Consider the following 12,927-nt stretch of genomic DNA (forward strand, 5'->3'; position numbering starts at 1 on the left):
GTTTAAATTTTTTTTTTCGGGGTACTACTACTAGAAGGTCAATAGAATATGTAACAGTGAAGTTCTAAGCGAGAGAGCGACCGCGCGACCGACTTTGTGTACCTCCACACACACATACGCACACAGCGTCCGCAGGACGTCGTACAACCGTCAAATCAAAAGGAAATGTAGTAACGAAAGAGAGAGGGTGAGAGAGCGAGACAAGATAGATGGGCAGGGATCCCCGACTGCAGGACACCGTATGGGGGGGTCAGTTGAAGAGTGGAGCGAACGGCTCTCTCGCATCCCGCCGCTGTTTCCTGACTGTCGGGCCTCCAAGTCTGCGAACCTCAGGAGGTCCGAGCACCGCCTGTCAGTTAGGGAGTCTTCTTGTTTTCCGTGGTTTGAAGAGCCAATGGTATTTCAGTACAGTAAAAAGGACGATAAGTAGTATTGAGACGACAACGAGTTTGCTACTACACTGCTATTCATCTTCTTCCTTTGTTGGTCTTGACGCTTTCATGAATCATGCATGGCTGTTGAGTTGATAATTCTTCCGCGCAATATTTTTTTTTATTTTTTTATTTTCTAATTCTTCCTTTTTCCCCTTCCCTCCCATGCGTTTACCGAGTCAGTAGACCCCGTTTGTGTACCACACTCCCGACACATGCCCTGTCGATTTATACCGGTTGCGTGGATTTCAAACCAGCGCATGATTAGAATCGGGGATTATAGTACCTGGGAACTTTTTGGTAAAGGATTCATTGTCTTCATTCAGTAAGAGTAAACAGGAGGGTGCAATCGTAAGTTACCCTACATCGTCTTAACTAGTGTTGAGACATTCTCGAGGATAGGTCGAGTCCGTACTATGTTGTTGCATCCTTCTCAACCTATCATCCTTGCTTGGTGGCACATACTGTTCTTTTTTGAATTATTATTTCTTCTGAATTTATTTTATGTATCCGTTTTCCGTATCCTAGCATTTGGGTCGCCTGGACCTTGATCCATGGTCAAAAAAACGGTCAAACCCGTCCCGTGATAACCAGGATGGATCGAGAGATGGGCGGTTCCAGATCTAAGGTACGTGTATGTATTCTGTCGTCCTCCTCCTCACCTCACTTTTGATGTCGGAGAATGTGGAATCAATCCCCGGTGGTACCCAGTTCAAGGACTCCATCGTTAGCTAGCTAGTATGTATGGAGTAGATGGGTAGACCCATGACGTCGCGCGGTATCTGATGGAGGTGGAGAATTTGAAAGAGGGGAGGGGTGAGGGAGAAAGTGGTGGTGAATGTGAAGGAAAGGGTACATACAGGATGCAGCAAGAATTGGCAGGAAAGCCCGTGATTGGATGCCCTCTCTGATCGGGGTTTATGTCTTCCCCTTCGGGGACCATGTGGGTTCCCCGATCCTTCCCAGATGCCCGGCTGGGCATTGCCCCGATTATCTCTTTGGGTTTAGTGTGACAAAGGAGGTGCTGTGCCCCGTCCTCCCGGCTGACCAGGATCCCCACCGGGGGTCGTGTTACCTTACTTCAGCGCGGTAAACTACTTAGCTAGTGACTGTATGGATTTACCGTATCTATCTAGTACGCTTAGTACGGAGTATCTGTAACCAAGTAGAAACAAACCAGTTTACCTTCACTGCCACACACACACACCAAGTTACCACCCTCCTCCCCCCGCTTCGCTTTTACGCCTGCGAATCCCAACAAGGGGATAGAGGCACCATGATGCAGCGATAATGGCTACACCGCAGGATTCCTTCCAGTACCACCCTTCCGTCAGAATAGTAACCATCTCAGTATCTTATCCACAGTTCATACGTATGTATACATCTGGAGTCGGGTATTGAACTAGGTATGCCTGTCTGCCACAGTAACCAGGTAGTTCCCCGTAGAGAAATCGATGTATCCATAATGATGGATGAATGATGTATACTGATATAATACTATACATGGTTGGCTAGAATAAGTACTATACTACTACTTACTTGGAGTGATGGCTGGTTGTGTAATGCTACGTCTTTCGTCATAGGCGAGGCACATACACATTGTTGTCCTATGGTATTTCCTGAATTGGAAGGTGTAGAAGGATGGAAGGAACTATCTCTTTTCCTCAGCTCAAGGAAGACTATCATCATCATCTTCTTCTCTTTCTTCATCATCCATGTATACACAATGTGCTCAGCTGGAGTTACTTGGGTTTTCCTTGTACTACCCCTTCCACAAACTCTGGGGAACTTCATCGCACATCCTAGAGGTCGGATACGTCGTGTTGACGCGGCCAGTCACTCTTACTACAACCATGGCCGAGCTGCAGTGAACTCTCTCCAATGCAGCTGACGCCTTGATCCCATGTCTTGGGGTGGTGGTGGTGGTGGTGGTGGATTCCTGGACCAATGCAGATTAATGTGATGTGACGGCACTATTGACTTTTGTCGAGACTGGAATGCAACCAGCTTCGAGTCTTCCCTGAGATCTGACAAATTGAGTGAGAAAGTCTCTTTTTCCACCACCCACACCCTCTTGATTCCATTCTCAGCGATACTTGTCAGCTGGTAACCAGAGGGGATCACAAGACATCATCAGCATCGGCATCATCATCATCATCAGCATCAGTGCTGCCCGTTGTACTTCTACTCCAACCGTTACCAGACCTCGTTCTCCACGGCACTCCCGCTGTCAAAGAAGTTTATTCGTGACCGGTGCCAACGGATGAGTGTGCACCTGCAGCCTAGGTCCCGTGGTGGTCAGAGAGTGATCAGAGTAACATACAACTAACGTCCTGGGACGGGAGGCCCTGCCACCTGGGGCCAAGAGGTGAATCATCAATAGGATGGTTCACGGATTACCGACTGTAGCGAGTGGCAGGAACATCAGTGGGCCTCCGGGCCAACCAGACCAAGCCAGTGCACCCGAATAAACCCAATCTACCCGGTCAAAACTCAATCTTCACGACCCATTCAGCCTTCAGTCCCGGCGCTGAGGTAAGGACCATTGGAGCCGTGGATGTGCCGTCCTCCTCATCCAACCAAGAAAAAGAACCCACGAGCTAGCCGCTTGCCCGGGAACGGCGGCCGCTTCCCTCACCAAGAAGGATGGAATCTTGGTCCGTTTCCATGGCCCTGGAGCCACCCGTTCTTCCTTAATTTCCCTTCTTTCCCGTCAAATTCTCAGTCCTTTGTGGAGGCTACCAGTTTGTAGCAGCCCTCAGATCTATTCTCGGCACATCTGGGCCAGAAACTGGAACTAGGGAGTGTCGGATCGGTTGGTTTGTCGCACCACTGACAATGGGGCATGATGGATCAATCGCTTGCTAACATCAGCCCGGGGAGGTACTGAGAATAGGAACGATGGAAACGATGGCGTCGCACTACTTGTCCCTAAGGATCCAGGGTTAAGCTTTGGCCTCAATCCTTTTTTCCTGTGCAAAAAGAAAAAAAACCCACAAAGGTAACCGAGAGACCAACGAGGGAAAAAGAAATAAACGAAAAGAGGGTCTGGAACGGCAAATTCTTCTGCACAAGCCGTCCTACGATGACTTTTGACGACCGTGCATTTGCCGAGTCGGCGTCTACGTACGGCTCCATAACGAACTACTCCGTCAGAAGCCATCTCCACTACCCTCAACTCCTCTTTAGGCAACCCTCCCCCTCTTTGGCGATCCGCTCCTGCCTCTCCAATCGAGCCGTCAGGGAAGACTTCGGGAGTATACCTGGCAGACGGCACGGAAAGGAACAAATAAGGGGAGGGTGAAGATAGCAAGCGATGCGACGGTGCCCACCAAGACCCATGATATGCACTGCACTGGCCTCTTTGAGCCAACTTTTCCGGAGCTACGGTGGCTAAGAAAACTGATTGAAGCGTGCAGAAAGCTGAGATGGCTGCATAATTCCACGCGAGGCCTTTCGATTCGCTGCCAAATTTTTATGGTTCACTAGACGCAGCAGTCATAGCTCTCTGCACAGACTTCCACTTGTGACATTGGTACTTCTTCTGGGGGCCAATCGATCCCGTTCGTATATCCAACGGTGAGACGGCCTAACTTACTGTCTCTTGCCTGGAAGGGCAGAAGGAAGAGACTAGGGAAGAACACACAAACTCTGTTGAGTCTGGACAAATTCCAACGTACTTCCCTGTTTCCGCCTATTACAGATCCAAGAACTATTCCCTCCTATTGATGAATCCACTCTGTGGCTGGGCTGAGCCATACATTGCCCTTTTCTTTTTCCTGCCAGAAAACCATTCCTTGGGCCATGTGGCTAAGCTGGGCTCATTTTTGTGGCTACGCTTGGGGGCGACTAGGGACATCTTCATGGAGACCCTGGTCGCCACTAGATCGATCGAAGTGGAAAGAGAAGTAATCTAAGAAGAGAGCTTCCAGACTCATCTTGTAGAATGTTCGCTACTTCTCTAGTACTCGATAGTTGCCACGCTTTTGCCATGAGATTCAGCCGTCGAAGAATCCATCCATGCAACACTTTCTTGCTTTTCTTTCCTTGGCGAGGCTGAAAATGAAGCAAGAAAAAGAAAGGAGATAAACCATTGACCCAAGTATTGAAAAAAAAGGGCTATCGAAGTCGCTCTTTAGATTTGTCATTTGCCCCCTCCCTACTTACTGGTTCTGTTCCCTACCTGCTGGATGGAAGGATGCACTGTGGCTACGATATTCCAGTAGCAGCATTACTGTAAGTTTTTTCTACGAGAGTGTCGAGTCAGTCCATCACATACACATGCTGACAGATTGCATTTGTGATTTACTTTAGTGGATAGTGGCTGAACTTGTCTCTCCCTCTGACAATTTGCAACTCGATACATCCAACCTTATACCCTTCAGCCCCTGTCGCATACATCGATCCATCCCATCACCGCCAGGCAACCTCCAAACCCAAATACAAAATATCCACGAGACACTCACTCAAACCCTGACAAATACCGGCATCGTCTCAATCGGACACTCCACCTGAACCTCCTTCCCTCCCTCATGTATCACATCATCCTGACCCCAAACCTTCCACGACGCCCCAGCCGGCAAATACACCTCGATAGATCTCCTCCCAGCCTCGAACACCGGCACAACAAGGTACTTCGAGCCAAAGAGATATTCCGTCTCGACGTCCCATGCTTTCTTGTCAGCAGGAAACTCATAGAACAGTGTTCGCATGACGGGCGTTCCCTTCTCGTGCGCCTCCTTCATCAACCCTCTCGTGTAATCGCGCAACTCCTCGCGAATCCCAATGTACTTTTTACAGATTTCGTAGACTTCCTCACCATACGACCAGATTTCATTATCGGATCCTGAATCCGTAGGCCGGTTCTCCGGCTTGGGTTCCCGATCGCCGTGCAGTCTCATCACAGGACAGAATGCCCCCCATTGGAACCACCGCGTGAATAGCTCCCGGAATGCTGGGTCCGATGGATCGCCTCCATGGAAGCCCCCGATGTCTGTCGTCCACCAGGGTATCCCTGCCAGACCCATGTTTAGTCCAGCCGCTAGTTGGTTGCGGAACGACGACCACGAGGACGCTATGTCGCCGCTCCAAACTAGGGCGCCGTACTTCTGGCTCCCGGCCCAGGCGCACCGTAGGAGGTTGACGATGTTGCTTTGTCCCGCTGATTCCATGCCTTCGTAGAACCCCCGCGCGTATTCTTTCGGGAAGATGTTGCCGATTTGCAGGTTGCTGCCGGCGTGGTAGCGGTAGAGGTCGAAGTCGTAGACGGAGTATTCGGGTTCGGCTTCGTCAAGCCAGAATACTTTGATGCCTTTGTCGTAGTAGTTTTGTTTCGCTTTGCTCCAGACGTAGGCGCGTGCGGCCGGGTTCGTGGCGTCGAAGTGTGTGATGTCGCCGTTGCATTGCATGGATACGCGGAGCCCCCGGTCATGGCGGATTAGGAGGCCCTTTTCGAGCATTTCGGGGTAGTTGGTTGATGCGTTTTCGACGGTTGGCCAGACGGAGACCATCAGCTCGACGTTTAGGGATTGGAGTTCTTTGATCATGGCGTCTGTGTGGCGGGGGAGTGTGTTAGTTGGCGATAGGGTTTTATATATATCTATCTAGATGTATGTGAAGGACTTACCCGGATCCGGCCAGAACTCGGGATCGAAGCTCCATTCTCCTTGATGTTTCCAGTGGAAGAAGTCCACGACAATGAGATCTAATGGTATGTTTCGTCGCTTGTATTCTCGTGCGACGTCAAGAAGCTGTTCCTGATTCCAGTATCGCAGCTTGCATTGCCAGAACCCGAGGCCGTATTCGGGCATCATCGGCACGTAGCCAGTGACTTTGCTATAGGCTTCCTCGATCTCAGCTGGGCTGTCTCCTGCTACGACCCAGTAGTCGAGAACCTTGGTAGAGTAGGCTTCAAAGCTCATGGTGTTCGTCCCTAGCACAGCTCGTCCGATAGCCGGGTTGTTCCACAGGAACCCGTAACCAAGGGAGGAGAGCGCGAAGGGGACACTGGCTTGAGAGTTCCGATGCGCTAGCTCGATATCCGCGCCCTTGAGATTGAGAAAGGGTTGTTGGTATTGCCCCATTCCGTAGATCTTCTCTTTAGGGTCCAGCGACTCGAATCGCATGGTCAGATGGAAGTCGCCTCCTAGGATTGGTCGCAGTTCGCGAGCTTCGACTTCTAGGGCGCTGCATTTGGGGTCCTTGAGATCGCGGCGATTGCGAGCGTATTCTTCGAGCAGCTTCTCTCCTTTGTGGTTGTAGATGGTGATCTTGCCGCGTTGGGATACTTTGGCTGTGATCTTGCCGTTGGTGATGCTGGAGTCTTTGTGCTCTTCGATGCTGATGGTAGGTTCGATTGATGGGATCTTGGAGGATAAGGCCCAGTCTTCGGTGGGCATGGAGGCCAGCTTGGTGGCTCTTACTCGGAGCGCATTGTCGCCCCATGGCTGGATCCAGAGGAGGTGGTCGTCGAACCGGAAGATGAGTTTGTTGTCTTCGGTGTAGAGCATTGTGATGGTGGTGTGGTTGTCTGGGTGGGTAGGTGAGGGAAGTGGATTATGAAGGCCAATGGAGCATGGGAAGGGCTCTATTTGTTTTGAACCTGTCAGTTTAGATGTGGAAATGAGGGGGGATGATTGAACATGCTGTGCAATTGCAGCCCCTCACGATGACCTGTCTAACAGTACAGTAAATGCGGTCCAATTGGGAGATGGACACAGCATCCTGCTAGGGCCGCATCGCTGCCTGCGTTGCAGTGTCACCAGCGCCACGACGGGCATACTGCCGACCAGATTCATTCATCTTCGTCCAGTAGAAAAGGCGGCGTAGAGAAACGACTGCTCTAGAGCGAGTGACTTGTTCCGGCCAAGAGATCGGGAGTCATTTGGATCCACGAATGGGATTCATTGGGCTGGGATAGAGGAATATAGCCTAATGTTAACCGCCACAATCCTTTAGTGAGGAGGTGAAGTTCCGGGGAAGAATCGAGATGACAAGAAGCGGGGAAGGCGGCAACACAGGATTGCATCTCTGGTCATGATTGCAATCATGCTATCTTGACCCGACTTATTGCAATTTTGCTGGATAGTTAGATTGATCTCCAACATTTTGTATAGAAGATGGAACAGATCACGGTTCTATCTATAAAGAAGAAAAGCTAGCGTTGGCCGCTGATGCTGTAGGCTGCTCTACATGTAAAAGAAAATCTACATACCATCATATTTGGCCCAAATTCCTGAACAGTTGCACCCTTATGGTCCATGGTATTCACCACTGGCATTCTATATCGTACTGCAGCAGGAACTTCGGGACGACATCCGGCGAGGTTACTTAACATATTGCGAAGCGAAAAAGTCCTACGCGGATCAGGTGTCAAGCCCACTATTTCAGTGAAGCAGACTCGCCATTTGACAATGGCAACGGCGGAAGTGACAACATAACCAGAAGCAATGGCTTCCACATGATCGAAGACCGCATCTCCGAAGCTCCGGTGGGGGTAACCCCGGGTTTTAACCGGGCCTGACCGTTTATCAGACGGTGAAACAGAGCAGGAAAGTGACCTGGGAGTTGAGGCGCCGTCTGATAACCATCTGCTAGGGTAGTACGTGGCTTGACGTACCACCTGAAAGCTAAATGAGACTGCCATCAGTGGGTTGATTTATTGCTACCATTTAGGGCAGATCATTATCCCGGAAAGCAGGACCACTCAGTCACGTCGCGTCATTGGGTCAGATGAAGGGACGATAAAGCTGGAAGTATGGGACCAACTTCTCATTAGTGAGAACCGAAACCACAGGGAAGACTATGCTCGCTTTTGTCGCACCACGAGTATCATCTAGTAAGGCGATAACAATTGGTGATGCGAATAGATCATAAAGCTTTCAATGGGACATTATCAACTTGGTCACCACCACGGCTCTTCCTTGCATCAGAGTTTGACTGCAGCTTCATGACACTTGACTTTCAATTTGATAGGGCTGGAGCCATTACCATGATAGGATCGGAAGGGTGTTCTGATGCTAAGGAGAATGTTGCTTCCATTTCAATGTTAATGATATCAAACGAATCATTCAATTTTGTCCCGTTTGAAACTGTCATCTCACGAGCATGCCATGATCTTATTTTGCTGAGTCACCAAAAGAACACCGGTGACCAACAGCTCAACGACAGCTTTAGCCATGTGTTGCTTGCTTGACATGAACGTCGTCATTGTTGCGCCGATCACCAGAAGTGTCATTCACAAAATTTGGCTATCTGATCAGTCTAATCCGCTTTATATAAACCTGTGAATATTAATAAAAAGAAGCAGGCTCTTTTCTGAGATCTGATTGATAGTTGAGATTCATATGAAAGATCATCATCAAGTTGAAGTGACAAAAAGAGCATCGACATCATCGCCAGCGGCAGCGGCGAAACTCCGCCGGCGACTGGTCCGGGCGGTGTAGAAGACAACTTCCTTTCGGCTTCACTTTACGCTCATCTCAGCCTCCTCGCCGCCCCTCTTCTTCTTTGTTTCATTGCCACCGAGCTTTTGTTAAAGCTACTTTACTTTATTTTTCATATTGATTTGGCATAACATCTAATACCCGCATCTTCCGACTAAGTCTCCTCCCTCAATGGAGGTAGCCAGCGCGCAACAACCTTCTCTTCAACTAGACGCCTCCAACGCTGCCCCAGTCGCTGACACAATGGACGCCTCCATGGATATTGACATGGACATTGACCTTGGTCCCCTTCCGGAAGCAGAGCCAATTGAGACTGTGAGTATCATCCTTGCCTAATCTATCTTAGATTCTAGTTGTTCACTTCTAACATCTTCGTCGAACTGTCCAGGAACAAACCCTCGTGGCAACGACAGCTGCTCAAGATGAATACGTCGACCCTCTTAATGAGGAGGCACAGTACGAAAAGGTTCATATACGCGGTGTAGACGAGTTGACAACGGAGAACATCAAACAATTTGCTGTCGAACACTTCACCCTGGAGGAGCCAAGTCGCGTTGAATGGATTGATGACACATCGGCAAACCTCCTATACTCTTCGCCGGAGGTTGGTCTCCAAGCTTTGTCAGCCTTTACGCAGGTTAGCGAGGAGGAGGATGCATCTGCGTTGCCTGCTCTACGGTTACGATCCGCGAAGCTTCTCTCTACGCACCCCGACTCTGTCCTCCAGGTTCGGTCAGCTGTCAAGGCAGATCGCAAAAAGCCCCGCGCGCACGAAGCCAGTCGGTTTTACCTCATGCACCCTGAACATGATCCTCGGGAACGCTTGCGACGAGAATTCGCCGCCGACAGACGACGCTCGGGAGGTGGAGATGTCAGTGACGGGGATTACAGGCGAAGACGGTTTGATGGTCGAGAACTGCAACGCCGGAGAGACCGCGATGCAGACGAGAGCTTCAGTGCCAATATGTACGATGACACGCCAGCAAGCCGCGATCGCTCGTCGGACCGCAGTCGCGAAAGGCGGGGAAGGCGAGGGGGACGCGATCTATTTCCACAGGAAGAAGGACGATTGTCTGGTCGCCTTCGCGACCGTAGCGCGTCACCCGGTCGGGATACATTGATGGAAGGCGGATATGCTGAGGATGATCGGCAGGATCGCAGACGGTTCCGCGACCGGTCGCCACAGCTCGGTCGCCGCAACGAAGGCAAGGAGCTTTTCCCGTCTTCAGGTGCGAAAACTAGCGATGCGAAAGCGCGAGAGCTCTTTCCAAACAAAACTGCAAAGGAACTCTTTCCTCAAAAGGTTAGCAATCATCGCCGGTCAGACGCAATCGATGCTGCGGGCGAGACCGCAGATCTATTCTCTCGAAGAATCTCAGTGCCTCTTGTGGATGGAAGCCATGATCAACAACCTGCGCGCCGGAAGCGGGACATCGAGCTGTTCCCCGAGGCGACCGAGACAAGCGGGCTTAACATCCGCGGGGCAGCAAGGCAGGATCAGGGGATGTCGATTCGTGGTGCGGCAAATGGCATATCAATCAAAGGACGGGGATCGTCTGTACGTGAACTGTTCCCTTCGAAGTACGGTTCGAACGCCGGCAAGGAGCTGTTCTCCGATAAGATTGAGGGGCGAGGAGGGCCACGACGCAGGGCGGAGGACATGTTTAGCTGAGGCCTAAAAATTTTATTTTGGGTTAGACTTTCGGCGAGCAACATGTCAAGTCGCTATGTGCATGTTTGCCTGACTGGTTTCTCTTTGGTTGTCATTCTGCTTTTGCTGGGATGGTGGTGTGAAAAGATACCAATATTTCCTATATATATTTTATACTTTTGTACTTCAGCCTATGAATGAAAACATCTTAACTCCGACTGTACTAAATGCGGTATCCTCATAAAATGTAGTGCTCAGGCGAATTGTTTGCGCAGACCACTTTCAATTTGGTGTCAGAAACATAGATCTGGTCCGAGTGGAGCCATGAAGCTACTAGCCCGATATATATCTTTCCCCCAGTTATCGCTCGACAAACTACATCCCGTCGCTCAATCCCAGCCCAACCTCCAAGATGCCACCCTCATCGCAAAACATCCCACTAGCCAGCACCCTCGTGGCCCGTTTCTTACGGACAAACAACTACACGCAGACTTTAAAAGCTTTCCTGCAAGAAGCGGGGCTCCCGTCCGATGCGGGAGAACAGCGCGGCAAAGACGATACGAGCAACTGGACCATCGAGAACGTACTCGAGGAGAAGAAAGCCTTCGACCAAAGCAAGAACTTTGAGCGATACGGTGACGATGACAAGGACAAAGATGTCTGGACCGTTCCAGGTCTGTCTAACACCTCCATGCCCCGCTGCAAGCTAGAAACTCACCTGCTATCACAGCACCAACCAAGCCCAACATCATCCAAACGCCAACCAGTTCAAACCTACTGGCATGCTCCGTAGAACAATGGCAAAGGCCAGATGCGCAAGCAGAGCCATATCTGATCGCCACCGGCGCAGACAGGCACCTCCATCTCTTCCAAACATCTCCTGGCCATGACCTCGTCCAATCATTCACGGGCACATCAGAAGCCCCGATTCTATCGTACATCCCGATCCAAGATGGGAGGTACATCCTCATGACCAACATGTCCGGCCAACTTCTTCTCCAAAAAGGGGCAGAAATCATCGACCGCCGCAAAGACCACGCCAAATACGCCGTCAAGGTCATCGCCTACGAGCAGGAAAACAACAACAACGACGGAGCAGACACCACTTCCACCTCTACGACAATCTGGATCGCAACCGCAGGCTGGGACTCCAAGATCTTCCTCTACCGCATGCAAATCAACGACGAAGCCCCTTCGCAACTCGGCGACCCCATCGCCTCCATCCCACTACTCTCCAACCCCGAATCCATCCTCTTCACCACCCACATCGACAACCCCGCGGACCTAATCCTCCTCGTCTCCCGCCGCGACTCAAGCAACCTCTACTACTACCATGTCAAACCATCAGCAGACTCAACCACCGGATACGAATGCCCCTTAATCGGTAAACAGAACCTCGCTCCGCACTCCAACGCCTGGGTCGCCTTCTCCCCCTCCTGTCTGGCCCTCAGCCCACATGACCCGGGTCTCATCGCCATCGCAACATCGACTCTTCCGCATATGAAGGTCATGATTGTGCGGTTACTGTTTCCCTCAGCGGATAGCTTGGAGACCGGCTCGGCGGAGCAGGAACAGGAGCCAGCAACGCAGGCGGCGCAGGCGTTCGCTGCCCTGTCGCTTCAGAATCGCGAGGACGCGGCGATCTTGATTCAGGCGAATACGTTTGCGCCGCAGACGGCGTACTCGACGCCACAGGTCGTGTGGAGGCCGGATGGCTCGGGAGTGTGGGTTAATGGGGATGATGGGGTTGTGAGAGGGGTGGAGGTGAAGACGGGGAGGGTGGTGACGTTGTTGAAGGATGGGCATGAGGTTGGGTGTAAGATTAGGACGCTTTGGGCGGGGTGGGTTGATGGGAAGGATGGGGGTGAGAGGGAGGAGTGGTTGGTTAGTGGGGGGTTTGATAAGAGGTTGGTTGTTTGGAAGGTTGAATAATTTCAATTCTATTACAGTCAAGGATAAGAGCTCCAGTTTATATATAAGTATCAGGTATATTTTTAAAAAACGGAAATCATAGTATAAATTCAAATTCACTATCAAAACCTACAAGGCCTACATGGTATGGTAGTATGTAGCCCTCCGTCCATGCACCCTCTCGCCATGGTAGAGCAAAGAGCAAAGGGTGTTTGGTAATTGGAGGGCATGGGATCTTCTCTCGGCACGTAAAATAAATCCTTCAGCAAGCGCGCATGGAAAAATAAGCACGAAGCTGTACACACATATGCCTGTTTCTTCATCATCAACATCAACTTCACCATCATCATCATCAAACTACGGTATGAGAACCGCAACGTCAGTCATAAAAAGCAAATGAACCACCGGCCACGGGAGATAAATGAAGCCCAAGAAAAAGCAACACTAGAGAACCGTATCCATTTGCTTTATGTGACAAACCCGGTCTTGC

At 50.6% G+C, this 12,927-nt stretch overlaps 3 protein-coding genes across 3 annotated transcripts; 2 read left to right on the top strand and 1 right to left on the bottom strand.

Annotated features, from left to right (window-relative positions):
* Positions 1-4,897: 4,897 nt before the first annotated feature.
* Positions 4,898-6,940, bottom strand: AtWU_05372 (putative glycosyl hydrolase; the record flags this gene model as incomplete). The annotated part of the gene is made up of 2 exons (XM_035500482.1): positions 4,898-5,982; positions 6,058-6,940. The coding sequence occupies 2 exons, from the start codon at positions 6,938-6,940 to the stop codon at positions 4,898-4,900; spliced, it is 1,968 nt and encodes a 655-aa protein (XP_035356375.1).
* Positions 6,941-9,046: 2,106 nt separating this feature from the next.
* On the top strand, positions 9,047-10,547 carry AtWU_05373 (NCBP3 domain-containing protein; the record flags this gene model as incomplete). Its single annotated transcript, XM_035500483.1, has 2 exons — positions 9,047-9,190; positions 9,264-10,547. The coding sequence occupies 2 exons, from the start codon at positions 9,047-9,049 to the stop codon at positions 10,545-10,547; spliced, it is 1,428 nt and encodes a 475-aa protein (XP_035356376.1).
* Positions 10,548-10,938: 391 nt separating this feature from the next.
* AtWU_05374 (uncharacterized protein) lies at positions 10,939-12,458 on the top strand (the record flags this gene model as incomplete). Its single annotated transcript, XM_035500484.1, has 2 exons — positions 10,939-11,200; positions 11,257-12,458. 2 exons carry the CDS (start codon positions 10,939-10,941, stop codon positions 12,456-12,458), a joined length of 1,464 nt encoding a protein of 487 aa, XP_035356377.1.
* Positions 12,459-12,927: the final 469 nt, after the last annotated feature.

This window comes from Aspergillus tubingensis (genome assembly GCF_013340325.1).
Source record: "Aspergillus tubingensis WU-2223L DNA, scaffold_7, whole genome shotgun sequence".
Taxonomy (NCBI): Eukaryota; Fungi; Ascomycota; class Eurotiomycetes; order Eurotiales; family Aspergillaceae; genus Aspergillus; species Aspergillus tubingensis.